General features: G+C 45.3%; 2 protein-coding genes across 10 annotated transcripts in view; both read right to left on the bottom strand.

Moving 5' to 3' along the window:
• Window positions 1–27966, bottom strand: part of LOC137759615 (protocadherin gamma-C4) — a 166431-nt gene that overhangs the window by 116414 nt on the left and 22051 nt on the right. Inside the window, exon 1 of one of the 9 annotated variants that reach the window (XM_068536055.1) lies at window positions 25208–27753. The exons of 3 other annotated variants lie outside the window; for them this stretch is intronic. In XM_068536055.1, coding sequence (XP_068392156.1) covers window positions 25208–27628 — 2421 coding nt within the window. In that variant the 5' untranslated portion in view covers window positions 27629–27753. Of the gene's footprint in view, window positions 1–82; window positions 2654–4828; window positions 7415–12089; window positions 14693–20895; window positions 23512–25207; window positions 27754–27966 lie in introns of those variants that run through there. 5 more of the 9 variants (XM_068536050.1, XM_068536057.1, XM_068536051.1 and 2 more) reach the window with 5 other exon arrangements.
• On the bottom strand, window positions 15351–18034 carry LOC137755350 (protocadherin gamma-B3-like). The gene is given in 3 exon segments (XM_068531480.1): window positions 15351–15411; window positions 15743–17568; window positions 17570–18034. Coding segments are annotated over 3 exon segments (2352 nt in total).

The following is a 27966-nucleotide window of genomic DNA, read 5'->3' as shown; positions in this document are numbered from 1 at the left end:
ACAGAGATACGCCTGTATTTTCCTGTGAATATGGAGAACTGTCTAGACCATAAGAAGCAGGTTATACTTACAGGAAACTCACCTGATGGGAGGTTGACTCACTGGAATTACAAAGTGGAAATAAGGCCCCAGATGAATCACCACAAAGTATGTCCTGTCCTGAACTCAACTGCTCATTACATTTTAGAAAATTAAACTCTGTCTTTCCAGTATGGGCAACGCACAGATTGTAGGAATAAGGTAAAGTTCCTTCACTGTAGCTGGGGGGAACCACGGGTCCAGACCTGACACAGACACCAGGCTGAAAGCAGCCCCAGGCAGTGGGGCTGGAGGAGCGTCGAAGGTGCAGGGCGACCGCCAGAATCACTGCCAGGAGGAAGAGCACCGAGATCAAGGCCAAGGCCACCACCAGGTAAAACTGCAGCTCAGCCTGGGGGTCAGTGGGCTCAGAGTGGTCACTGAGGTCCGGCAGCGCCTCCTGCAGGCTGTCCGCGAAAACCAGGAGCAGCGTGGCGGTGGCCGAGAGGGGCGGCTGTCCCCCATCGCGCACAGCAACCAGCAGGCGCTGGCGGGCCGCGTCCCTGTCGCCCAGGACCCGCGCCGTGCGCACCTCGCCCGTGCGCAGCCCCACGCTGAAGAGGCCGGGCTCGCTGGCCTGCAGCACGTGGTAGGACAGCCAGGCGTTGTGTCCAGAGTCGGCGTCCACCGCCACCACCTTGGTGACCAGGTAGCCGGGCTGCGCGGCGCGCGGCACCGTGTCGAAGAGCGCCGAGCCGTCGGGCCCCAGCGCCGGGTACAGCACCCTGGGCGCGTTGTCGTTGCGGTCGCCCACCAGCACGCGCAGGCTCACGTTGGCGCTGAGCGCGGGCGAGCCGTGGTCGCGGGCCTGCAGCGTCAGCTCGAAGGCGCGCAGCTGCTCGTGGTCGAAGGCGCGCTGCGCGAACACCACGCCGCTCTGCGCGCTCACGGACACGTAGGACGACAGCGCGCGCGGCTCCAGGTCGCTGGCCAGGATGGAGTAGGAGACGTGGCCGTTGGGTCCCAGGTCAGGGTCCAGCGCACGAACTTGAGTGATGGAGGTGCCAGGAGGGTTGTTCTCTGCTACGTGGACCACGTAGGAAGCCCGTTCGAAAACTGGCATGTTGTCGTTTACATCACCGATGTGCAGGGTGATGCTTGAGCTGGAGGAGAAGGGCGGCTTGCCTCTGTCAGTGGCTGTGATGGTGATGTTATACTCAGGGGTCTGCTCGCGGTCTAGAACTCCATCTGTCAGTAATTTATACGTGTTTCTTGAAGTAGTGAGTATTTTAAATGGAACATCGCCTTCTAATTTACAAATAACTTCTCCATTGTGTCCGGAATCCTTGTCACGGATTTTGAGCAAAGCAATGTGTGTTCCCAACTTGGTGTCCTCCCTAATAAGATCTGGTAGAGACTGGAATATCACTTCTGGGACATTGTCATTTATGTCTAGGACTTCTATCTCCACGGTACACTGGGCAATCATTCCTCCACCATCCTTTGCTTCCAAAACTATGGAATATTCTTTGACTTCCTCAAAATCTAACGCATTTAGAATAGTAATTTCCCCAGTATTAGAATTCAGGTCAAACTGGGTAATCTGGCCTGCTTCAGTGAAAGAGAAGGTGATCTCGGCATTGACACCCTCATCTTGGTCGGTGGCCATCACTCGAAGCACAGTGGTGCCTGGGAGCACGTTTTCTGGAAGCTCCACCCTGTATAGTTCTTGGCTGAATACTGGAGGGTTATCGTTGGCATCAGTCACTAGGACTTGTATCTGTGCAGTACTGCTTAGGGGTGGATCCCCGAAATCCAAGGCCATCAAGGTCAAGTGGTAGGATGTCTGCTCTTCCCTGTCAAAAGGTGTCTTCAGTACCAGCTCAGGGTATTTACTGCCATCTAATTTCTCTTTAATCACAAGTGAGAAATGATCATCAGGACTGAGCTGGTAATTCTGTAGTGAGTTGGTACCAATATCTGCATCATGGGCAGATCCTAAAATAAATCGTGCCCCAGGCTTTGTGGACTCACTTATTTGCAGCTCAAAGGAATTTTGCGTGAATTTTGGTGTGTGGTCATTAACATCCTCGATCTCCACAATCACATGATAAAAGTTCAATGGATTTTCAGCAACAGCCTCAAATTCTAGAGCACAAGCTGGCTTCTTCCCGCATATCTGCTCCCGGTCTAGCCTGCTGCTAACAAGTAACTCCCCGCTCTCTGCGCTCACAGTGAAGTAAGGCTTCTCCGAACTGACCCGCAGTTTTCGAGTCGGTAACTCGTGGACACTGAGTCTCAGGTCCTTGGCGAGGTTCCCCACCACCGAGCCCTCTGGCATCTCCTCGGGAATCCTGTAGCGGATCTGCTCAGAGAGCGCCAGGCAGAACAAAGACAGCAGGAACGGAAAGAGCACTGGCCGCCTCTCAGCCCAGCCCCTCTCCCCAGCTCCGCTCCCCATCCCTCTTGCTCCCCTCAGTTTGCTCACCGGCTTGGAGACGCCGGATTACAAACAATCTCTGTGCTGCAGTTGTCCGGAGCTCCGAACGGCTTTATTCCGGCGTGGGGGGTCAGGCAGGGTTTCTTCTTCTCCAGAGGAGGAAGCGGTGGAAAGGCTAGCGAGCCTGAGATGGGAAAGTGCGCTGCGTCTGCGCGAGGAGGTCGCCAGCACCAAGCTCTCCACTTTGGCCAACAGCGGCGCCCAGAGTCCGCACTAGGAAACTGCAGCCCCCGCTGCTTAAGTTTAAACAGCTAAAATAATTATAACCGTGTGCCCAGCTGGAAAACCTTTTTTAGATGTCTGTATATTTAATAACGTTTAATTTGTACTGTTAGAAACGTCATTATCCCAACTTTCCAGGTTTTTAGGTAAATCAGGTAGGTTTGATATATAAACATCTATATACTGACATAATTATTCCCCGACTTTCAAATCCGCACTAGTAATAGAATGATAACTATAACACAGACTTGGCCTAAACGATCTCAGAGCATAGTAATTGTGAATACTTATTAATTATCAATATATTGGATAAAGTTTTATCTTTTTTTTCCTCGTCGCCTTTTCCCTTATTTTTCCTTACCTTTTTAGTACCTAATTCATTTCAGTTTTTCCAGAGAGCAACAGTAATGCTGAAATTGTCTTTTAAAAGGGCACAATTTATACCTACCTCTCTTCTTCCAAAATAGTTTCAGTGATTTCTTTATAGTAACATTACTTGATTTTAACTTCCAATATCTCACTTAAAGAAATGATGCAGCCTTTTAGAAAAGAGCCTATCCCTCTCCTTCCCATTGCACGATTATTTTCCTGGGTACAAAATGCAACATGAATCTTCAAAACCACCAGGGGAATAATATATTTTGCTTTGCAACACAAACTCACTAAGCATGGTCTATGTACTGAGGCACTTGTTCCCACTTCTGTACTTATCACATCCCGTAATGACAGCTGAAGGAAATAGTCCCTAGAAAGTTTATTTGCAATAGCTCACTGAATTTAGTGACGATTTCTCCCCTTTGTTTAAAAATATTTTTAATGATCTAATAAATTTGGTTGGGGGGTTCTTTTTCAAAATACCTGATAGCCACATTTCTGCCTCATAGAGTGTCAGTAACATTATCCTCTCCCCCAAGTGATCGTACATCTGAACACTGCAGAATGTATGAAATATACTCCTACAGGACTGCACAGACCTTTATATGCAAAACACCACCTAACACAACATTATGCTAGAAAAAATGTGCTCTTACCTAATACTCAAAAGGTCCCAGTAAACAAGATTACCTTGTCATCAACTACTTCCTGATACTAATCAACTGATGTATTGAGTTATACTAAAATGTTATATAACAAGTATAGAAGTAGTTAATTGCAGACTAGATTACTTTTTTTTTTTTTTTAGATTACTTTTAACTGAATTTTTCAGCAGACCCAATAAGTAAAATTCACTACTGGTCTAGGACTTGAGTGTATGAGATGGTTGTTTCATAAAGCCAGCATCCCAAATCTCTCACTTATAGAGCCCACATACACACTTTGAATGACTGAGTCACTAACACAGCACATTAGAATTTGGGGTAACAACATGCAATGGCCTATTTCACAAATGTTACTTATAACACTTGAATGGCAGTTTGATGTCACATTTTATTGGTTTTGGACAATGACCTTTAGTGTGGTATCAGACTCCATGTCTGTCATTGATAAAGATCTCAGTGAAGCCTGACACACACACATTTCATTCTTTGGGCATCAATCTAACCTTCTACCAGGACCTGACTTTAACAGACAATTATGGTTTAAATAGGTCAAAAGCCACGGAAGTTTTCAAGGCCACCAAGGGGAGTTACATGGAAGCAGAAGCAAGGCACAGAAAAAAAGTCTTCAGACTGAAAAAGTTTTCAAGAGCCTTTTATAGATCTGATCTAAAGAGAGTCCTGAGAAAACGGAGGTGTACTTTCTTACGAACCTCATGCAATGAGAAAGACTTAACAATTCATTCTCATTTATAAAATACATGAAGTAAGAACACCATGTGGAACATAAGTAGAAGGTATAAAAATGCGATTATCCACTTATTCACAATCTTGTCGATATGTTTTCACTATAAATATGATGCCAAAACCTATGTCAATAAGCGTTCCATGTTAAAGAATCACCTCTGAAATAAACGATTAATCTTGCTTTACCACTTGAAAGGGTTTTTTTTAAAATCCATCTTCAAATCACTTATTTCGTAAAATAAAGAAATTTACACAAAATATAGTTCTTCGAAGAATATAAAGACAAATGAATGACTGAACTCACCTGAATACTTTGGGTTTTATCCTTACATTCATGAAAATCTATGGATGTTAACAAGGGATCCTTATTCTCACAGCTCTCCTGGCTGACGAGCGTGTCCGCGTAGTTGGGCTGCGGGAAGATCACGTGGCTCCTCCGCGAGTCCGCGGTGAGCGAGACCTCGTGGGAATAGGTCTGCAGGAAAGCCCGCACCCCGTCCACGCCCACAAAGTGAGAGGCAGGCACTCCCTCCAACCCGCCTCCTGAAGCCTGGAGCAATTGCGACGTGTGCCAGCGCTGCAGTCTGAGGGCCAGTAGAACGACGACAAAGGCAAGAAAGACGCAGGACACCACAGCCACAGCCATCACCAGGTACAGCGTGAGGCCGGAGTCGCCAGAGTCGGCGGAGCGCTCGAGACTACCCAGGTCGGCCAGCACATCTGGGATGCTGTCAGCCACAGCCACCGTGAGTGTGACAGTGGCAGAGAGAGGGGGCTGGCCGTGGTCCTGGACCGCCACCACCAGGCTCTGCTTGAGCGCGTCTCTGTCCAGCAGGGCCCGCGCTGTGCGCACCTCGCCCGTGTGCAGCCCCACCGCGAAGAGTCCCGGCTCGCTGGCCTTGAGCAGGCGGTAGGACAGCCAGGCGTTCTGGCCCGAGTCTCTGTCCACAGCCACCACCTTGGTCACCAGGTATCCGGGCTCTGCAGAGCGAGGTGCCAGCTCCACACCGGTGGAACCGTCGGTGGGGAGGGCAGGGTACAGAATCTCAGGTGTGTTGTCATTCTGGTCCAGCACGAATATGCTCAGAGACACATTGCTGCTGAGTGGTGGGTCCCCGCTGTCACTTGCAGTCACTCTCAATTGCAGGTCATGAAACTGTTCATAGTCGAAGGAGTGCAATGCATATAGGACACCAGTATTGGAGTTGATGGAAACATAGGAGGATACAGATGGCCCCTGCAGAGTATCTTCAGATACGGAGTATGTGACACGGGCGTTTTCATTGCTGTCAGGGTCACGTGCAGTCACAGAGAAGATGGAGGTGCCTCTGGGGTTGTTCTCAGGCACAAAGATGGAGTAAGAGGAGTGGGAGAAGGCAGGTGGGTTGTCGTTGGTGTCTGCCACATTCATGGAGATGTGAGTTTCTGTGGACAAGGGCGGGCTTCCACCATCTGTGGCTTTCAGTGTGATGTTATATACAGAGAATTTTTCCCGGTCTAGGTTTTTTGCTGTCACCAATCTATAATAATTGTCTATTGATCTTTCTAATTTAAAAGGCAGATTTTCTGAAATAGTGCAGGTCACCTGGCCATTTTTCCCAGAATCTCGGTCTTGAAGGTAGAAAAGAGCAATTACTGTTCCAGGAGGAGTGTCTTCAGGGACTGAGCTGCTTACAGATGTTACAGTCATTTCCGGGGCATTGTCATTCACATCTAAAATTGTGATCAGTACTTTAGCCCTTGTCATTCTACCAGGACCATCCTGAGCTTGAACTTCCATTTCATAGTAGCCAGAATCTTCATAATCTAGGCCATCTAAAGTTGATAATTCTCCTGTGTGGGAGTTCAGCTGGAATATCTGTAGAATTTTTGGAGTTATTTTCCTAAAAGAGTACGTCACTTCCCCATTGACTCCCTCATCCAGGTCGATAGCATTTACCGTGAGTAGTCTTGTGCCCACTGGCACGTTCTCAGGGACAGTTATTTGGTACTGGGGCAAAGAGAAGACTGGCGCATGATCATTCACGTCCACCACTGTTACTTGGACGCGGGCGGTTCCGGATCGGGGTGGATCACCGCCGTCAGAGGCTGTGAGGAGGAGGTGGTGAGCTGTCACTTCCTCCCGGTCCAGCACCCGCTCCAGCACTAATTCTGGATATTTAGTTCCATCCTCTCCAGTTTGCACAACCAGGGAGAAGTAGCGATTGGGGTTGAGATTGTAGCTCTGGAGAGAGTTCGTGCCCACATCCGGATCCCTAGCCTCATTTAACGGAAATCGCACCCCAGGAGCTGTAGTCTCCATTATTTTCACATTCATTTCTTCCGTCAGGAATTTAGGAGCGTTGTCATTAACATCCATTATTTCCACTTCTATAGGGTAAAGATTCATTTTATCTTCCATCAGGATGTTAAAGTTCACCAGACACCGCACGCTCTGCGCGCAGAGCTCCTCCCGGTCTATCCTGCCTGCGGTGACTAAGCTGCCGCTTCGCGGATTCAGAGCAAAGAGCTGCGTCCTACCTCTGGAGACGATGCGGACTCCGCGCTCCTCCAGTTCCCAGGGCTCCAACCCCAGATCCTTGGCGATATTACCCACAAAAGACCCTGTGTCTGTCTCCTCCGGAATGCAGTAGAGAATATGTCTTGCCGAAACTTCCCTCTGGGTCCCCAGGAGGATGGAGAGCAGGATGAATCCTCTGTAGTCCCCGCCCCTCTCCCGAGTCGCCATTCTTGTCCTGCTGATGTTTAGACACTGGCCTATCTCCTGTTGTGTTTCTGGATGCCAGTATGTCTGCGTGGAGCCCTCTGTATTCGGAAAAGGAGCCCAGAATCCAGTGGTATAGAGGCCTGAGTTTAGTGCAGCTTGGAAGAGAGTTTGTCTCAGTCTGGCGTTTCTTTGTGCTGTAAAAGCTCAGTGGTTCTGGCGGATCTTTTGAACCATTTTTCCCCTGGCTGGTGAACAGCGGCGCTCAGAGTCCTTACTGAGTTACTGCACCATATTGAAGCAAAATAACTGATTTTTCAGAAAGTTGTTTTATCCTTCAAAATTCTCCCATTTATATTTCTTCAATTCATACATCTCTGATATCATTTAAAATTAAATTTTAAGAAACTGTGAATTAATGCAACAATGTTCATGGATGGATGTTTATTAATCCCAGATTGTTTTTAATTCTCTGTTCTGCATTGCAATTTTGAAATGATTCTTAGACATTGCCTCACACCTTATTGCACATAGATAAAAATCAGTCATTGCAGATAAAACAAGTATGATTTATTTTTAAAAGATGTGTATACATAAGAAAGATGTTATGTAGAAAATGTTTATATCAGCATATAAATTTAAGTTAATTCAATAATATTGAACATATACTATGTTCTAGACACCACCATGGAAGGCAGAGAGTCCATTTTTTCTTTAACATATAGAGAGATAATTTAATAACATTTTTCATTGAGTGGAATCTTAGAGATTGTTTAGTCCAATACCTTCACTTGAATGATTTTAAAAATGAGAGGGAATTGTTTTATCCTTGACTATATAATGGTAGAACCAATGTAGGAATACAAATATCCTCATTCCCAGTCTCCTAAGAAGAAAAAAAGGGAATCATTGTTGGCCTTGGCTGATGCTTTACGCTCAAGAAATGTCATTAGAGATGAGGTGAGAAGCCAAGCAGCTACAATCAGCTATAGAAGCAACTCATTTTGTACAGAAGGCAGAAATTTGCAGATTCTACTGGCTGTGGATTCATAAGGAAATGAGTGTTGGCTTCACTGTTTCTTTTCATTATGCAAGTTAAATAATCACCCTACCCTATAGTTGAGAAAAGATGGGTCTCTAAACAGCCTTTGAGGATAGATGCAGGACTGTCCTGAGAGGATCCTTAGAGGTACTCACTGCTCCACTGATGTTAATGAAGTAAAACTCAATTGTTGATGGATCTGAAGTTACTCTCAGCTGGCAGAAATAAAACAAATTCCTTCCACATAGTTGCAGAAGAGAGTGACCTGTTCTGAAACGAAGACCTGGCAAGAAATAACCTTGCTTTGTAAATTATTTTAAGCTCTGGGGAGTAGATAGTAGCACCAGAAGGGAGAACTAGAAGTAACACTGTAAAAGCTTAGCTCAGTTGGTGAGAAGTTCCTAACTAAGTAATCTATTTCTGCTCTCTGATGGCATTACTTCAAAATACAGGAAATACTTTGAATGAAATGCCATTTCAATCTATCAAAATAATTCATATCATATCTGCTTTCACCAAGTAGATAAAAGAAATTTTTTTGTTGTTCAAAGGAACCAATATGAGTATTGTAGATTAATTACATAACCAGGAGTTTAAAACTATTAGTTTAGTAGCAATCTTGAATTTCTTGTTGATGTAAGCAAAGTATATGGTCATTAAAGATCATGAGTACTTGCAGATATTTTCAAACAAAACTTTCATGTCCATATATTATGGCTCCCAATGTCATAATTTTTTTTCTTCCTGATACTTCAAAATTCATAGCGTCATCTCACATTTGTCTCTTATTCTGTTTTTAAAAAGTCTCGATTAACAATACTTCTGGGTACCTTCTTTGGAGTTAAATAAATAAGATCTAGATAAAGGACACAATCAAGTTTTTAAAGTTACTCTACAACATAAAATTAAATATTAAAAATTTCTACTCGACCACCAAGATGTTTAAATATAACATAAAACTACTGTATAAAATTGAAATAATGTTGTATTTTTAAAGGGAGTATGTTATTATTGATTGAGTTATTGGGAAGAATCTTGACCTTCATTTGTTTACTTACATTAAAAAAGTCTAGGAAAAGTCTATCCGTCTTCCCAGACAGTGAGTTATTTACTTTCTCTCCTTTCTTTATGGGACATTTTTTCTCCTGAAGAACCATTTGTTTGGAGTTCTGTTTAGGTTTTCATTCCCAGGCAAAGATGTAGGTTACTTCCAATGATTCTCTCTGAGATTTTACTTCTTCCCCTTTGACATCCACTCCAAACACTTGATCAGAATGGGTGGTTTTCACAAGTGATAAAATAGTCCAATAATTTGGTAGATTTTTTTCCCTGGTGCTTCCAAATCACTATATGCTCAAAATCTCAGATTGCCTATCTTTTAAATAATGATCTATAACATGTAAGTCAAAGAGCCTCAGTCACAACTTAGCAAAGTCCATGATTGCCAGGATTTAACACTTGTTCAGTCCACATGAATGAATGACTATTGTGAGAGTAGAATCTAAGGGTTTTTCTGTCAGCGAAATATTTTATTTGTTTAAATGAAATGCTCACGGGTAATTCAGATAAGAGAATAAAGTAAACTACCTAGTATCCCAGTTACTCAGCAGATAAGGAAATAAAATAAACCAGTCTACCAACCATGAAACGGTTAGTGAGTTTTGTTTTTAACAATGGAGGTACAAGATTAGTTTAAATCATCCAGAATTGGTAATATACTAAAATAACATTTACACTCTCACAGTGTATGAAACAAATCTTAATATTTGTATGAAAGACCATCTGATTCCCACGACCAATATCCAAGATTCAAGTTCTTTAAAACCTGAATTCTATTAAATTGTGATTAAACCATTAAAGAATTATATCACAAATGTCCAAACAAATTATATTTGAAATGTGTATGACTGGAATCTCTTGGTTAGTCATATACACTTGGAATCTTGAAATAAATAATTCTACAATAATTGCTGAAAGTAAATGTCGATTTAGAAAAACATGCATTAATTATCCTTTAGCAGCTAACTTAAAGATATCAACTCAGTATTATCTTTCTTTACAAAACTGACAATTTCAGATTACAAAGGAAGTTCTCACTCATTTTCAAGATATATTCTGAATTGTCTACTTTACATGTGCATACCAAATTTAGATGCACAAGTGGCAAAGCCATTGTGTTATCAAATATTAGAATCCTAAGCTCAGGATTGGAAAATACCTTGGCTATCATGAAGTTCAACCACTCACCAAATTATATCAATATTATCTCCTGTATGCCATTAATCCCAGGACAATCAATGTCCTTTGGAAAAGCACCAATAATAGAATCTCCTACCTCCTAGGAAATCCATTTTGTTAGAACAACTTAACTGAAAACTTTGCTATTTTCTACTCACCAAGCCATAGTTTCATTCACACCTTTGGGCCATGATGATTTAGATTAATCATTCTTTTAAATGACAACCCTTCTTTCCTTAAATATTTGAATAGGGTTCCTACATAACAAAAGCTTTATTTTATCTGGGTTAAATATGCTAAATCATTTAAATTCTTATTTGAATACTATTAATCCTTCATTCTCCCATTCACTAGTCCTCTATTTTTAGAGCTATATCTTGTAAGTGGATGCTAATTACCACATTTAAAAATTCATTTTCATTTTTAAATACTATCAAACACACAAATTTAAAAAAAACACTGTAGTAGGCATACAGCATCAGGTGCTTGTATTTATTTGTTAACAACCAAAAATTATAATAACGGTGATGTAAACAAATACTTGCTCACTATACTACTTTATACTTCGAAAAAATTTTTAATAAAATCATTTTATTTTCCCAGAGTTTGTGTGAGGTAGATAAGACAAGCCTTTTTAACTTAAACTTTAATTTGAAGACTACAGATATTGCGACTGTCCTGAAAAGAATAACAGATAGTTCCAGGAATATTATTCATGTCTTCTAACATCTTCTAATATTATTCATGTTTCCTGGTACACACATCAATTATTCTTATCTTTTATAAAAATAATTTTTGATTCCTAAGTAGTAAAGAGGGAAAATATTTCATAAATTCCATCACTTTAGAAAACACTTGCTATTAGTTAACACTGGGAGAAAAAAAGATCTTGATCTTTTTAAATAGAGGCTGTGATTCAGTTTTTTCCACAGTATATAAATAAAGCATCTCAGCGCTTCCCTGGTGGCGCAGTGGTTGAGAATCTGCCTGCTAATGCAGGGGACACGGGTTCGAGCCCTGGTCTGGGAGGATCCCACATGCCGCGGAGCAACTGGCCCGTGAGCCACAACTACTGAGCCTGTGCATCTGGAGCTTGTGCTCCGCAACAAGAGAGGCCACAATAGTGAGAGGCCCGCGCACCGCGATGAAGAGTGGCCCCCGCTTGCCGCAACTACAGAAAGCCCTCGCACAGAAATGAAGACCCAACACAGCCAAAAATAAATAAATAAATAAAATGTATTTAAAAAATACCTTAACTAAAATTTAAAAAAAAGAACCTCAGATATGCCACATAATAGAAAAAAAAAAGAAAGAAAACAACTAAGAAGTGAGATGTAAGCAACCCAAGGCACAAAGAGCTTGCCAAGAGGAGAGGAGTAAAGGAAATTCAGGGCATACATTATTACGATTTTTTTGGTGACATTCGAGAAAACTAAGATTTAATAGACCTCTACTGATATAAAAGAAAAACCTTCTCAAAACTATATGATTCACTGCAGAAGACTAAGAAAACTAAGCACTGATCAAAGAGAATTTTAATTTTTCCTGTTCGAATAAGAACAATAAAAGCAATAACCTCACCTGAACAAGGGAGTCTTGCTCTTTACAAAAATCTTCCTGAATCAAAAGAGGCTCGCTTTTCTCACAGCTCTCCTGGCTGATGAGCGTGTCCGCGTAGTTGGGCTGAGGGAAGATCACGTGACTCCCCCGCGAGTCCGCGGTGAGCCAGGCCTCGTGGGAATAGGTCTGCAGGAAAGCCCGCACCCCGTCCACGCCCACAAAGTGAGAGGCTGGTACGCCTGCCAGTCCGCCTCCAGAAGCCCGGAGCACACGCGACGTGTGCCAGCGCCTCAGCCTGAGCGCCAGCAGCACAATGACAAAGGCGAGGAAGACACAGGAAACCGCGGCCACCGCCACCACCAGATACAACGTGAGGCCTGAAGCATCAGAGGCGTGCGGGACCTCCAAGCTGCCCAGATCAGCCAGGACATCTGGGATGCTATCAGCCACAGCTACGGTGAGCGTGACGGTGGCAGAGAGAGGGGGCTGCCCGTGGTCCTGGACTGCCACCACCAGGCTCTGCTTGAGCGCGTCTCTGTCCAGCAGGGCCCGCGCTGTGCGCACCTCGCCCGTGTGCAGCCCCACCGCGAAGAGCCCTGGCTCGCTGGCCTTGAGCAGGCGGTAGGACAGCCAGGCGTTCTGGCCTGAGTCTTGGTCCACTGCCACCACCTTGGTCACCAGGTATCCGGGCTCTGCAGAGCGGGGTGCCAGCTCCACACCAGTAGAACCGTCGGTGGGGAAGGCAGGGTACAGAATCTCAGGTGTGTTGTCATTCTGGTCCAGCACGAATATGCTCAGAGACACATTGTTGCTGAGCGGTGGGTCCCCACTGTCACTTGCAATCACTCTCAATTGCAGGTCACGGAACTGTTCATAGTCAAAAGAGTGCAATGCATATAGTACGCCAGTGTCGGAGTTGATGGAGATATAGGAGGATAGAGGTACCCCCTGGATGGTGTCTTCAGCTAGGGAGTAGGTGACCTGGGCATTCTCATGGCTGTCAGGGTCGTTTGCAGTCACTGAGAAGATGGAGGCACCTCTGGGATTGTTCTCAGGAATGTAGACAGAGTAGGAGGTGTGGGGAAAGGCAGGCGGGTTGTCGTTGATGTCTGCCACATTTAGGGAGATGAGCATTTCTGTAGACAGAGATGGCATTCCTTTGTCTGTGGCTGTCACAGTGATGTTGTACAAAGACACCTGTTCTCGATCTAGAACTGTATTGGTCACTAATCGATAATAATTGTCTACTGATTTTTCCAGTTCAAACGGCAGACTTCTTGAGATAGAACATGTTACCAGGCCATTCAGTCCAGAGTCTCGATCATATACTTGAAAAAGAACAATCACTGTGCCTGGCAGTGTACTTTCAGCAACTGACCTGCTTCCAGATGTAACTACCACTTCTGGTACATTGTCATTCACATCCAAGATAGATATTAAGACTTTGGCTCTGTCTTGTAGACCTGGCCGATCCCGGGCTTCAACATCCAGCTCATAAAAGCTGGAGTCTTCATAGTCTAGATTTGCAGAAGTTGATATTTCTCCAGTCAAAACATTCAAGCAGAAAGTCTTTGAGATCTTTTCTGTTATCCTCACGAAAGAATACGTTACTTCCGCGTGGGCTCCTTCATCCTGGTCCCTGGCAGTTACCGACAACACTGGCGTACCTACCGGCAGATTTTCAGGAACACTCACACGGTACACAGACTGAGTAAACACTGGAGCGTTGTCATTTGCATCTAGGACAGTAACCAGAATTCGAGCCACACCTGAGCGGACAGGGTCACCGCCATCCATGGCAGTAAGGACCAGGCGGTGAATGGCCTCTCTCTCCCGGTCCAGGGCGCGCTCCAGCACAAGCTCCGGGTATTTGGGCCCATCGGCTTCGCTTGGCACGTCCACTGAGAAGTGACTATTCCCGCTGAGCTTGAAGCCCTGGAGAGAGTTCACTCCCACATCCGGGTCATAGACCTCCATTAGCGGAAACCGAGAGGATAAGGCTGCGTTTTCGATAATTTTCACTTCCAATTCTTCCCTTACGAATCGGGGTGCATTGTCGTTAATGTCCACTATTTCCACTTCCACGGGATAAAGATTCAATTTATCCTCAACAAGGATGTTAAAACTCACCAGACAGGGCTCGCTCTGAGCGCAGAGCTCCTCCCGGTCTATCCTGCCCGCGGTGACCAAGCTGCCGCTTCGCGGGTTCAGAGCGAAAAGCTGCGTCCTACCTCTGGAGACGATGCGGACTCCGCGGTCTGCCAGCTCCCGGGGCTCCAGCCCGAGATCCTTGGCAATGTTGCCCACGAAAGAGACTTTGTCCAGCTCCTCAGGAATGGAGTAATGGATCTGCCCGGCCCCGGCCTCCCACAGCGTCCCCAGGAGCATGAAGAGCAGGACCAACACGCTGTAGTGCCGGCGCCTTTGCAGAGCCGCCATTACTGGCTCGTTCTGGACTTCCCTGGGATTACGAGTAGGGTGAACAGGTTCGCATCAATTTTGGGCTTCCCAGAATTGGAGGTCAAGGTCCATAAACAAGCAGCGATCAGATGCGAAGCGTTGCGCAGCTGCAAAGCTTTGGTGTAAGATGTGCTTTGTGCTTTGAGGATGTAACTCGAGTTCTCACTGCTTTCCTTACCCGGGTTGGTGAACAGCGACGCTTAGAGTCCTAACTTAATACTGCACGGTTCTGTGGAAACCATTATACACAGGATCTTATTTCTGCTAAATCTGCATAGATGACACTCAATATTTCTCTCCCCAAGAATGAAAAGCATTTGGAAGAATAAAATAACGTATTTTGAAATTTTTTTATATGTTCCCTGGAATGACACTTATTTCTGTGACACTTCTTATGGCCTTGGAGAACACAAATACGTTTACACTTTTCTATAAATCTTGAAATCCACACTCCACCATCATTTATATTTGTCTCATTTTCAATAAGGGTACCAACAACCACAAACATGTTTGGGACCAATCCACCACTAGGTCACAAGAGTTGCCATTTTTAGAAGTCATTACCTATTTTTATCAACATATAGATTAAGAACTGCCCTAATTTAGCCAATATTTGTGTATACCCTCAAGAACATGCAAAGGAAGTGAAAATATATAGGCTACAGTGAAAAAGTATTCTTATATTTATATTACATATAAAACATAGTTTAGGATTGACTACACTGAAACTGTGTAAACCACTTAATTGTCTAGATTATATATAAATAAGGTCCTACAATGAGAATGTGAGATACTAGCATATTAAAAATGTTTCAGGACATATTATTTTAGAATTAACAGAAATTTCAAGATCATCACTAAGCGACATTCCATGAAAGAACAACTGCAACACAGATTAGTGAACAAAGAATTTCTAACAGCCTCCCCATCCCCATTCTATGTCCAGAAAAAATCAATAAAACACCAAAAAAAAAAAAACACCGCACAAAAAACAGGGCATACTTAGCCTGTATACTTTTTGGCCTCTAAAATAGTGAATCGAAACCTAATTATACTTATGGGAGGAAAAGGTTTTGAAGTAACTCACCCGTCGCAAATTGACTGAATTACAAGTAATTTGGGGATTGTCATTACTGGTACTTTCAAGCCAAGAGGCTTCATTATACAGATCTTGTGGTGGAGCATTTTCAGGCTTTATATTGAGAAATTTAAACTCAGTCTTTGAAGAATGTGTGGCAGCACACAGATTGTAGGAATATGGTAAAGTCCCTTCCCCATAGTTGGGGAGAACTCCGGGTCCAGTTTTGGAGCAAAAACTGGTCTGAAAGCAACTCCAGGTGGCGGGGCTGGAGGAGCGTCGCAAACTCAGGGCAACCGCCAGAATCACTGCCAGGAGGAGGAGCACCGAGATCAAGGCCAAGGCCACCACCAGGTAAAACTGCAGCTCAGCCTGGGGGTCAGGGGGTGCGCGGCGGTCACTGAGGTCCGGCAGCGCCTCCTGCAGGCTGTCCGCGAAAACCAGGAGCAGCGTGGCGGTGGCCGAGAGGGGCGGCTGTCCCCCATCGCGCACAGCAACCAGCAGGCGCTGGCGGGCCGCGTCCCTGTCGCCCAGGGCCCGCGCCGTGCTCACCTCGCCCGTGCGCAGCCCCACGCTGAAGAGGCCGGGCTCGCTGGCCTGCAGCACGTGGTAGGACAGCCAGGCGTTGTGTCCAGAGTCGGCGTCCACCGCCACCACCTTGGTGACCAGGTAGCCGGGCTGCGCGGCGCGCGGCACCGTGTCGAAGAGCGCCGAGCCGTCGGGCCCCAGCGCCGGGTACAGCACCCTGGGCGCGTTGTCGTTGCGGTCGCCCACCTGCACGCGCAGGCTCACGTTGGCGCTGAGCGCGGGCGAGCCGTGGTCGCGGGCCTGCAGCGTCAGCTCGAAGGCGCGCAGCTGCTCGTGGTCGAAGGCGCGCTGCGCAAACACCACGCCGCTCTGCGCGCTCACGGACACGTAGGACGACAGCGTGCGACGCTCCAGGTCGCTGGCCAGGATGGAGTAGGAGACGTGGCCGTTGGGCCCCAAGTCTGGGTCTGAAGCTCTAACCTGGGCGATGGAGGCACCGGGCGGGTTGTTTTCTGCCACGTGGACCATGTAGGAGGCCTGGTGGAAAACCGGAGCATTGTCGTTGACATCAGCGACTTTCAAGGTGACACTTCTTTTAGAGGAGAGGGGCAGCTTGCCCTTGTCAGTAGCTGTGATAGTGACATTGTATTCCGGAGTCTTCTCTCGATCTAAGTCTCTATCTGTCACCAGCTTGTATGTATTTTTTGTATCTTGAACTATTTAAAATGGGAAATTTCCTTTTAGTTGGCATAAGATTTCCCCATTAAATCCAGAATCTAGACCATGTGTTTTGATCAAGGCAACCACAGCCCCCAGCTCAGCATCTTCTTGTATATATTTAGATTCAGAATCCAGGGTTATCTGGGGAGCACTGTCATTTTCATCCAAAATATCTATTTGTAGTTTGCAATGCGCAGTGTGACGTCCACCATCCTTTGCTTCCACCCCAATTGTATAGCTCCCTCTCTCTTCAAAGTCCAGTCCTCCACCAGTGGTGAGTTCCCCTGTTTTACTGTCCAGCTTGAACAGTTGTCTCACTGCCTTACCAATATTGATAAAAGCGTAGGTGATCTCAGCATTGATGCCCTCATCCAAGTCAGTGGCCATCACTCTTAGCACTGAGGAACCCAGGGGTAGGTTCTCTTGAACACTGACCCTGTACATGTCCTGGGTGAACACTGGGGGGTTATCATTTGCGTCTGCCACAACTACCCTGATCTTCGTAGTGCAGCTTCTGGCTGGCGCACCCCCATCCACAGCCGTGAGGACCAGGTGGTGGCAGGACTGCTCTTCTCTGTCCAGGGGAGCCTGCGCTACCAGTTCTGGGTACCTACTGCCGTCTGGGTTCTCCTTCTGGATCAAAGAGAAATGAGGGTCAGGGTTGAGGTAGTATTGCTGCAGGGAATTGACACCTACATCTGAATCTTGTGCCAGATTCCAGAGCTAACGTGGCTCCAGTTAGGGCCAGTTCACTGATTTGCAGTTCATTGACATTTCGGCTAAAGGTCGGTGGGTTGTCGATGACATCTTGAATCACCACGGTTATATGAAAAAAGTTCAAAGGCTTTTCAGCGACCATTTCGAATTCCAGAACACACATCGACTTCTTGCCACAAATCTGCTCTCAGTCTATACGGTCGGTCACAAGTAAGTCTCCCTTCTCGGTGCTCACTGTGAAGAATTTCTTCTCTGCACTAACCCGCAGGTTCCGTGTATGCAAATCTCGCACGCCAAGCCCCAGATCCTTGGCGAGGTTCCCCACCAGCGAGCCCCTGGCCAGCTCCTCTGGAATAGTGTAGCAGACTTGCTCCAAAAGCGCCAGGCGGAACAAAGACAGCAGGAAGAGAAACAAAATTCGCCTCCGCCCAGCCTGGCGCTTTGACCCCAAGCGGTTTCCCATCCCGCTCTCTGCGCCTTTGCCTTTCTGATCCCGAAGAGCTGCGATCGCTAAATGATCCCAAGAATTTCTGAGCAGGAGCTACTCCTTGGACACGTCTTGGCAAGCAGATTCTAGGATAGATATTTCTGCCACAGAAAACCTCAGAGAGTGCACAGTTCGCGCGATTCCGCGGTCCGCAGGCGATTCCTTTGCGTCAGGAGGAGCTGGATACTTGGTTCAGTACTAGCCAACAGCTGCACCCCGCGCCTCGGCTGCAGAACTGCACTAGTGATTACTAAATTAGTTCCAAATACAGAGCCGGCTAGAAGACAAGTCTACTGTGTCTTCATACAGATACTCATTCGTCCCGTGTTATAAGGATTTTAACATTTTTTAAATGTACTGTATCTTTGTTCTCGCTGTCATTTCTTTGAACTTGAACTTTATCCATCCAAATCAGGTGATTTTTATTCCTCGAAGCCAGAGGTATCTTGCTGAAGATGTTTATTGGCATCGTCATGCTTTTAGGTTCCACTTTCATACAGTGGCCATAATAACATCTTCCCTGCGTACCTTAGTAAAATTGAAGACCAAATAAAGTAATATGTAGAAAGTGACACAAATGAAAGTGTCGGTTGTGGCAGAAAATGTAACATGAAAATTCTTGAAATATCAGCTTGATATGTATTGTTATTTCACTCTATTTCCTTTTCTTCCAACTTATAAAAGTTATAAATCTCACAGCTTTTAGTTTTATCCTATGCATTGCTTTCTCCTGTCTTTATAATCTTCTCTCCAAAATAACTGATAGACAGCAAGGCGATTGGTTGTCCTTATGAAATAGAAGTATGGTAAAGAAGCAAGAAACTCTCTTTTCCTTAAATCATAGTCATTTAATTAAAAATAGACACTTTTCTGTGTCTATTTTTAATTAAATGACTATGATTTAAAACTATTCCACTAATTTTATTTGTCCACACTACATTACCATTGTCTTTAATTGTACTGTTTCTTCTCAAGTAGCTTAGCAATGGTGAGTTACTTGGATTTTGGGGGTGAAGTATGAGTCCTTATAATGATATATTCTGAAGAAAGTAATCTATGTTGTACACTTTTCCTTGGTCTCCGGGTTACTATCTGATCATTTCAACTCTTTGTTATTGACACTCTTCCCTTAGCAACAAGCACGTCAGTTTCCATGTTTCTGATAGGTGTCTTAGATTATTAATTCCATTTCCAAACTAGAAATCTTCATTCAGAAATTGTTTTTTTTTAAACTACATAATATATTGTCAGTCTAAAACTTGGAAGATGTATAACAATGTAGAACTCATTTTACAGTGGAAAAGCACATTTATCCAGGATTCTAGACAGAAACACATTGGCATCTCTATACAAACATAAAAAAACACTACTGACTCAAGACTGCTCCAAAATATGACTGAGCAAGTGCCATTTTTTTTTTTAACACTGTGTGAACACCTCAATTAGTACAGGAAAGTTATCTTTTCAGAACACATATGAAGTTAAAGATTCAAATATTTAAGAGTATACTATATATAGTATATACACTCATGGTGTGTAGATCAAGCATTTTATTATGTAAAGTCTATTGAAGTTTATAGAGATATAAAAGGTATTTTTTCCCATTGCATGAAAAAGTTAACCCAGAACACATATCCAAATCTATACAGTAATCTTCTCTTTAAAAAATAATGGAAAAGTGAGTTTTCATGTAGGAGTGAATGATATCAGTATTCAGTATTTATCATACAGATTATCTTGTTACTCTTTGGATGAATTCACTATTCAGTGAGTCTGCACATTGTACCCTGAGATCAGAATTGCCCATATATAAATATAATTAGATTCCCTTCAAATAAATGTTTAAAAAATAAAAATTAAGTGGTCCTAGGTTCCCAAATGTATGGTAACCCTTTCATGTGGTTGAGTAATGTAACCTACTATTCCATTAATAATATTTTATTGCCATTTTCCCCATTTATTCATACTTTGCAGCTGATGTTCAAGTTGTTGAAAGTACAAAATTTTAAAGATTGAAAAATCTTTTTAAAATAAGGATCTGAAAATCATCTTCAGCAAATCATATGCAAAAATGAATAGCGTACATAGTTCTTCCATTACACAAGACATATTCGTGAAATTTGAGACACACAGACCAGCATTTCATAAGAAAAATCTCACAGTTTAAGATGAGCACATCCCTGAGAAATAGTTTTTTAAATTTCCAAACCATTTTAAAGTTGTGTCAGTGAAAATTTAATTAACTATCAAGTTAAGAAGAAAAAAAGGGAATTTTATTCGAGCTGAACTGAGGATTATAACCCAGGAAGATATTGATCACGCAGAAGTTTTCTATATTCTTCCACTGATTTATGCAAATTATTAGTACCCTTACAAAAACAGCAGGTACTAAAACACCAATACTGCACAATACTTTTTCCAAAACATATGTGCTATTGGTGTTTAGGCAACTATTCAAAAGAGAACATTACATCTAACAATTTGGATGTTCTAATCAAACAACTCTTCTATTAACAAACAGTTCTGGTATAAGAAAGCCTTAGGATACAGTGATTATGTATAACCACTTTCTTTTAAAATACTTGTTTCACTTAAGCCTATGGATATCAGCTATAGTTTCTAAAATATCCACATATTATAGAAAAAAGACATTAAAACCAAAATATAATTTGAAAACAAATGGAGAAAGCATCAATGATCAAATCAAGTTAATCTGTAAATAAAGCAAATAATGATTCACTATTTACGTACTTAACCGATTTTGAATGGGGCAGAATAATGATGGAAACAAATGAAGAAAATGCTCCAAGCATAGGTACAGTAAAAAGAAAACTCACCCGAACAACTCCTAGCTCTGTTTCCTTTGCGTTTATCTTCTCAGATATCAGGAGAGGCTCGCTTTTCTCACAGCTCTCCTGGCTGATGAGCGTGTCCGCGTAGTTGGGCTGCGGGAAGATCACGTGGCTCCTCCGCGAGTCCGCGGTGAGCGAGACCTCGTGGGAATAGGTCTGCAGGAAAGCCCGCACCCCGTCCACGCCCACAAAGTGAGAGGCGGGCGCGCTAGCCAACCCGCTGAGGGAAGCCTGGAGCAGACGCGACATGTGCCAGCGCCGCAGTCTGAGCGCCAGCAGCGCGATGACAAATGCGAGGAAGACGCAGGAGACCGCGGCCACCGCCACCACTAGGTAGAGCGTGAGGCTCGAGTCGTCAGGGTCGGCGGAGGGTTTGAGGCTGCCCAAGTCCGCCAGCACATCTGGGATGCTATCAGCCACAGCCACCGTGAGCGTGACGGTGGCCGAGAGAGGGGGCTGGCCGTGGTCCTGGACCGCCACCACCAGGCTCTGCTTGAGCGCGTCTCTGTCCAGCAGGGCCCGCGCTGTGCGCACCTCGCCCGTGTGCAGCCCCACCGCGAAGAGTCCTGGATCGCTGGCCTTGAGCAGGCGGTAGGACAGCCAGGCGTTCTGGCCCGAGTCTCTGTCCACAGCCACCACCTTGGTCACGAGGTATCCAGGCTCTGCAGAGCGGGGTGCCAGCTCCACACCGGTGGAACCGTCGGTGGGGAGGGCGGGGTACAGAATCTCAGGTGTGTTGTCGTTCTGGTCCAGGATGAACAGGCTCAGTGACACGTTGCTGCTGAGTGGAGGGTCTCCATTGTCACTGGCCATCACCCACAGCTGCAGTTCTCTAACCTGCTCATAGTCGAAAGAGCACAGTGCATACAGGACTCCAGTGTCAGAGTTGATGGAGACACAGGATGATAGAGGCGTTCCCTGGAATTTGTTCTCAACCAGAGAGTAAGTGACCTGGGCGTTGTTGCCGCTGTCGGAGTCATGGGCGTTCACAGAGAAGATCGAGATGCCTCTGGGGTTGTTTTCTGGGATGTAGGTGTAGTATAAGTTGTGAGGGAAAACGGGAGGGTTGTCATTGATGTCTGTCACTTTCAGGGAGACGTGGTTTTCTGTAGACAGTGGTGGATTTCCACAGTCAGTGACAGTTACTGTGATGTTGTAATCTGAGATCTCTTCTCTGTCCAGGGCTCTTGTTGTCAGTAAGTGATAGTAATTATCAACTGACTTTTCCAATTTAAAAGGCAAGTTCCTGGGAATAGAACATGCAATCTCACCATTCTCTCCAGAATCACCATCATGTACGTTAAACAGAGCAATTATCGTTCCGGGAAGACAGTCTTCAGAGACGGAACTGGCGAGAGAGGTGAGGATCACTTCAGGCACATTGTCATTCACGTCCTGAACTGTGATTAGTACCTTAGCGCTGGCAAGAAGAGCACCTCCATCCTGAGCTACCACTTCCATGTGATAGAATCTGGATTCTTCGTAATCCAGTGATTGCAGAGTTGAGATTTCACCCAAGTTGGAATCAAGTTGGAAAGTCTCTGAAATTTTGTCTTCTTCATTGCGAAAAGAGTAGGTCAATTTCCCATTTATTCCCTCATCTGGATCCGTGGCGGTTAGTGTGAGCAGCCGAGTGCCGAGAGCTATGTTCTCTGGAACACTCACTCTGTACTCGGATTGAGTGAACAGGGGCGCGTTATCGTTTGCATCGAGGACCATCACGCGGATGTGCGTGGTACCAGAGAGTATGGGGTCTCCACCATCTAAAGCTGTGAGTAGGAGGTCGTGAACAGCTACTTTCTCTCGGTCCAACGGCTGTTCCAGTACCAGCTCTGGATATTTCTGTCCATCTGTGTCGCTTTTCTCGGCCAAAGAGAAGTGCTTATTGGAGCTGAGCTGGTAACTCTGGAGGGAGTTCACACCCACATCGGCATCTCGAGCAAAGGGAAGTACTAACCGCGTTCCCACAGCCGCATTTTCATTAACTTTTACTTTTACTTCCTCATCCCGGAAACGCGGGAAGTTATCATTAATATCGATTATTTCTACTTCTACCCCATACATTTTCATTTTATTCTCAACCAAGACGTTAAAACTCACCAGACACCGCGCGCTCTGAGCGCAGAGCTCCTCGCGGTCTATCCTGCCTGCTGTGACCAAGCTGCCGCTTCGCGGGTTCAGAGCAAAGAGCTGCGTCCTACCTCTGGAGACGACGCGGACTCCGCGCTCCGCCAGCTCCCAGGAATCCAGCCCGAGCTCCTTGGCGATGTTACCCACGAAGGAGCCTTTATCCAGCTCCTCTGGCACCGAGTAGCGGATCTGCCCGGCCCCGGCTCCCCACAGCGTCCCCAGCAGCATGGAGAGCAGGAACAGCTCTCTGCAGCCCCAACCCCTCAGTGGATCCGCCATTGCCTCTCTCCGACCAGTTTTCTCTTAGTCCTGGTTCCAACCTGCTGTTTCCTTACTTATCTAAAGCCAAGGGGAACACATTCCCTTGCGGAAATGGGAGAGGGGCGCGGGTGGGCGGCTTTTCCCAGAAGCTTGTCTGGTCTGCGCGTGCTTAGTGCGGAAGGAACAGAGTCTGATCGCATCAGCGGCAGCTTCTTTCCCACTTTGGTGAACAGCGACGCTCAGAGTCCTAACTAGTTACTACATCAATTCTGTTTTGATTTCAAATATGTTTAATTATATTTTATTTCTAATAATTTTCTGTATCCTTAATATATTACCACATGACATTCCTTATATTTAAATAAGATTTAATTCTAAAATAGCAAAAGACTTCCACAAGATTAATTCTGAGATTAATATAATTATTAGATTATTTTTTACTTCTTTAGAAAAGTTTAATTTACTGTGCCATTGAGCCTATGCCCTTTGTTTACCTCTTACCTATATTGAGTCCATTTAATTAGGACATCAGAATTCTTTCGCAGGTTTTAAGATTTCATTTTTTAATTAGGATACATTTATGAAAACATGCCCATTTGTACATACGAATGTCAAGAAAACAATTCTAGCTCTCAGTAGACCTTTGAAAAAAGGCCTACTGAATTATGCAAATTGCATTAGCTGTCATATGCAGAAGAAATAAAGGGACTTTTTTTTTTTTTTTTGCTTTTTGTTACTTGTGAGGTCTTCAAGAAAGTTTCAAGGTTTTCACACTAAGAACATGGCAGCTACACTATATCAGACTGAGAGTTTGAGTCGGATTAACTATGCGTTATTTATATTTTCCTATTACCATGTCTAAGTTGGAGTTAGATGTTTTACAGTTACAGACACCTGGGGAAAATCAGTAGAGTGACTATGGCAGAAAGGGCTTTAGTTCATCACCCTTACAGAAAAACAAGTCCAGATACTTATCACTGAGCAGGCAGTGAGTGGCCTTTCTATGTTAAGACAGATATTTAATGTTATCACCTTTATATGGTAGCAGAAAAAGAAATGCTCATGACTAAAAAAAAAAAAAGTGGACATTATAGAGAGTCCATTGAGAGAAGCAATTTTTACTTAATGACACCTTCATAGGAAAATAAAGAAAATAAAGATGTTTTACATCTATACCTAGAAAATTCAAAAAATAAAGTTTTAAGGAAACAATGTGACAATGGGTTGCAAAATTTTTCTCAATGTACAATTTTTCACAAGAGCAATTTGTTATTGTGCCTGAGAGAGAAAGATTTCTCCCATTTATTAAACACACTCTTAATAGCAGACACTGCATACCTCAAACTTTTCACAACCTTTTAAAATAGATCCGGGATCCCAAGACACTTAGCTTGTAAAGATACGAAGAATGCTGGTGTTCATGTCAGTCCTACCCATGCTCTGCTGTTGACAGGCCATGACATTGAGTAAAATTCTTCCTTTCTTTGGTTCCCAGTTTCCCAAACTAGTGAGATGGGGAGCTCTCTTTACTCTTAAGTACTATAATTCTAAGAGGAAGTACAACTAAAATTAATAAAACTAATATAAAGACCCTGAAGGAAAAAGGAATAACTTAAGGTCTCAACAGTAATAAACTTTCAGAGGGAAGGAATGTAAAGATGAGGAAGAAAAAGAAGTATCTTATGAAGTAAAAGCTTGTAACTATGATAAATAAATCTCAGCTGTCAGATAGAAAACCTATGTCAAAGATTTGTTTAAATATGATTAAGATATTTAAGGCGGAAAACCACCTAAATTCTACCCACAAAACAATAAAATATGAATTGAAGACTTCTACTCGGGTTAGGTGATTTGTTAAGAAACATTGAAACCGCAAGGTAAAAAAGTGAATTAAATTAAAGCTCACCTTTAAAATAGTACCTGAGGCAAATGGGACCCCAGCATCTCCAAGATTACTACTTGGCACCCAAGAGGCATCTTCGCAGAGGAGATCCCGAGGGGGAGCCATTTCTGGGGTGACGCTGAGAAAATTAAATTCTGCCTTAGCTGATTGTGAGGCAACACACAGACTGTAGGAATAGGGCAATGTTCCCTCACTGTAGTTGGGGGGAACCACGGGTCCAGACTTGGAACTCAGACCAGGCTGAAAGCAGCTCCAGGCAGCGGGGCTGGAGGAGCGTCGAAGGTGCAGTGCGACCGCCAGAATCACTGCCAGGAGGAAGAGCACCGAGATCAAGGCCAAGGCCACCACCAGGTAAAACTGCAGCTCAGCCTGGGGGTCAGTGGGCTCAGAGTGGTCACTGAGGTCCGGCAGCGCCTCCTGCAGGCTGTCCGCGAAAACCAGGAGCAGCGTGGCGGTGGCCGAGAGGGGCGGCTGTCCCCCATCGCGCACAGCAACCAGCAGGCGCTGGCGGGCCGCGTCCCTGTCGCCCAGGACCCGCGCCGTGCGCACCTCGCCCGTGCGCAGCCCCACGCTGAAGAGGCCGGGCTCGCTGGCCTGCAGCACGTGGTAGGACAGCCAGGCGTTGTGTCCAGAGTCGGCGTCCACCGCCACCACCTTGGTGACCAGGTAGCCGGGCTGCGCGGCGCGCGGCACCGTGTCGAAGAGCGCCGAGCCGTCGGGCCCCAGCGCCGGGTACAGCACCCTGGGCGCGTTGTCGTTGCGGTCGCCCACCAGCACGCGCAGGCTCACGTTGGCGCTGAGCGCGGGCGAGCCGTGGTCGCGGGCCTGCAGCGTCAGCTCGAAGGCGCGCAGCTGCTCGTGGTCGAAGGCGCGCTGCGCGAACACCACGCCGCTCTGCGCGCTCACGGACACGTAGGACGACAGCGTGCGACGCTCCAGGTCGCTGGCCAGGATGGAGTAGGAGACGTGGCCGTTGGGCCCCAAGTCTGGATCTGAAGCGCTAACGTGGGCGATGGAGGCGCCCGGCGGGTTGTTTTCTGCCACGTGGGCCACGTAGGATGCCTGGTGGAAAACTGGAGCGTTGTCGTTGACATCTGCGAGGCGCAGAGTGATGCTTATACTAGAGGAGAGGGGCTGCTTGCCTCTGTCGGTGGCCATTATAGTGACGTTGTATTCTGGGATCTCCTCCCGGTCCAGGGTCCTGTCTGTCACTAGCTTGTAATAGTTCTTCGAGTAAGATTTCAATATAAACTCGGCCTTTCCCAAGATTTGGCAGTAAACTTCTCCATTTTCTCCAGAGTCTCTGTCTCTTGTCTTTATCAAGGCGATCACTGTTCCTGGTGGTGAATCCTCTGGTAGGGGAGTAAATATTGAAGTCACAATCACTTCCGGTGCACAATCATTTTCATCGAGAATTTCGACTTGGACACTGCAATGGGCTGCTAGATCTCCAGGATCTTTCGCTTCTATAGTGAGAGTGTAACTATTAGCGATTTCAAAATCAAAATAATCCTTTGTCGTGATTTCTCCTGTTCTTCTGTCTAAGTTAAAAAATTGTTCCACTTGTTCATCCACATTATGAAAGGAGTAGATGATCTCTGCGTTGACGCCCTCGTCCTGGTCGGTGGCTGTCAGTTGAAGCACTAAGAAGCCAGGGGGCACGCCCTCTTGCAGGCTGACCCTGTACACATCTTGGCTGAACACTGGGGCATTATCGTTGGCATCTGTGACTTGGATTTGGATCTGGGTGGTGCCACTTAGGGGTGGGTCCCCACCGTCTACAGCTGTCAGGACCAGATGATGAAAATTCTGCTCTTCTCTGTCCAGAGAATGTTTCAGAATCAACTCAGGATATTTACGTCCATCTGGAGTCTGTTTCTCTGTGAGATCAAAGTGCTCATTTTCATTAAGGTTGTATCTTTGCAGTGAATTAGGACCAGCGTCCGAATCCAGCGCCGGGTCTAGTGGAAATGTTTTACCTGGCTTAGTGGATTCTCCAATTTTTAAGTCAATCTTACTCTGTTTGAATAGCGGAGTGTTGTCATTTATATCCTGCACTATTACTGATACATGGAAAATATTTAGTGGGTTTTCAGCGACAGTATCGAAATCCAGAATGCACAGAGGCTTCTTCCCACAAATCTGCTCTCGGTCTATTCTATCACTCACAAGTAAGTCCCCGCTCTCACGGTTTACAATGAAATATACCTTCTCTGCGGTAACCCGCAACTTCCGGGCCGGCAAGTCCCGGACACTGAGCCCCAGATCCTTGGCGAGGTTTCCTACCACCGAATTCTTGGCCAGCTCCTCGGGAATTGAGTAGCGAATTTGGTCTGGGAGAGCCCCGCGGAACAAAGACAGCAGGAAGGGCAACAGTACCTGCCGCCACCGCGCTCGGCCGCTCCTCTCTGCGCTCGGCCTCATCCTGTCTCCCTCCGCTGCTGCTCTGCTCCTTGGTCGGGAGGAGGAATAAGCAAAATCCGCGGTAGGGTCACTTTTCCTGCTTTCGTTTCCTCTATCCAAACCTGTACTGGCCTCCCCTGCGTGGTTTGTTTGAGCAGGAAGTTACCCTTTCAGAGGTTCCCAAATGCGTCTCTGATTATCTTCTCTCCCTTCTTTTGACCTACAGCGACGCCCAGAGGTTTTCCCCAGAAACTGCACTAATGTCTTGTAAATGTTTTGCAAGGAACTATTTTTTTTCTCTTTTTTGGGGGGGGGGGATTTACAAGGAGTATTTATTTGTTTTTAAATAGGCATACATT

This window comes from Eschrichtius robustus, chromosome 2 (genome assembly GCF_028021215.1).
Source record: "Eschrichtius robustus isolate mEscRob2 chromosome 2, mEscRob2.pri, whole genome shotgun sequence".
NCBI lineage: Eukaryota > Metazoa > Chordata > Mammalia > Artiodactyla > Eschrichtiidae > Eschrichtius > Eschrichtius robustus.
Note: the sequence above shows the minus strand (reverse complement) of the source record. Positions and strands in the feature narration are given on the sequence as shown.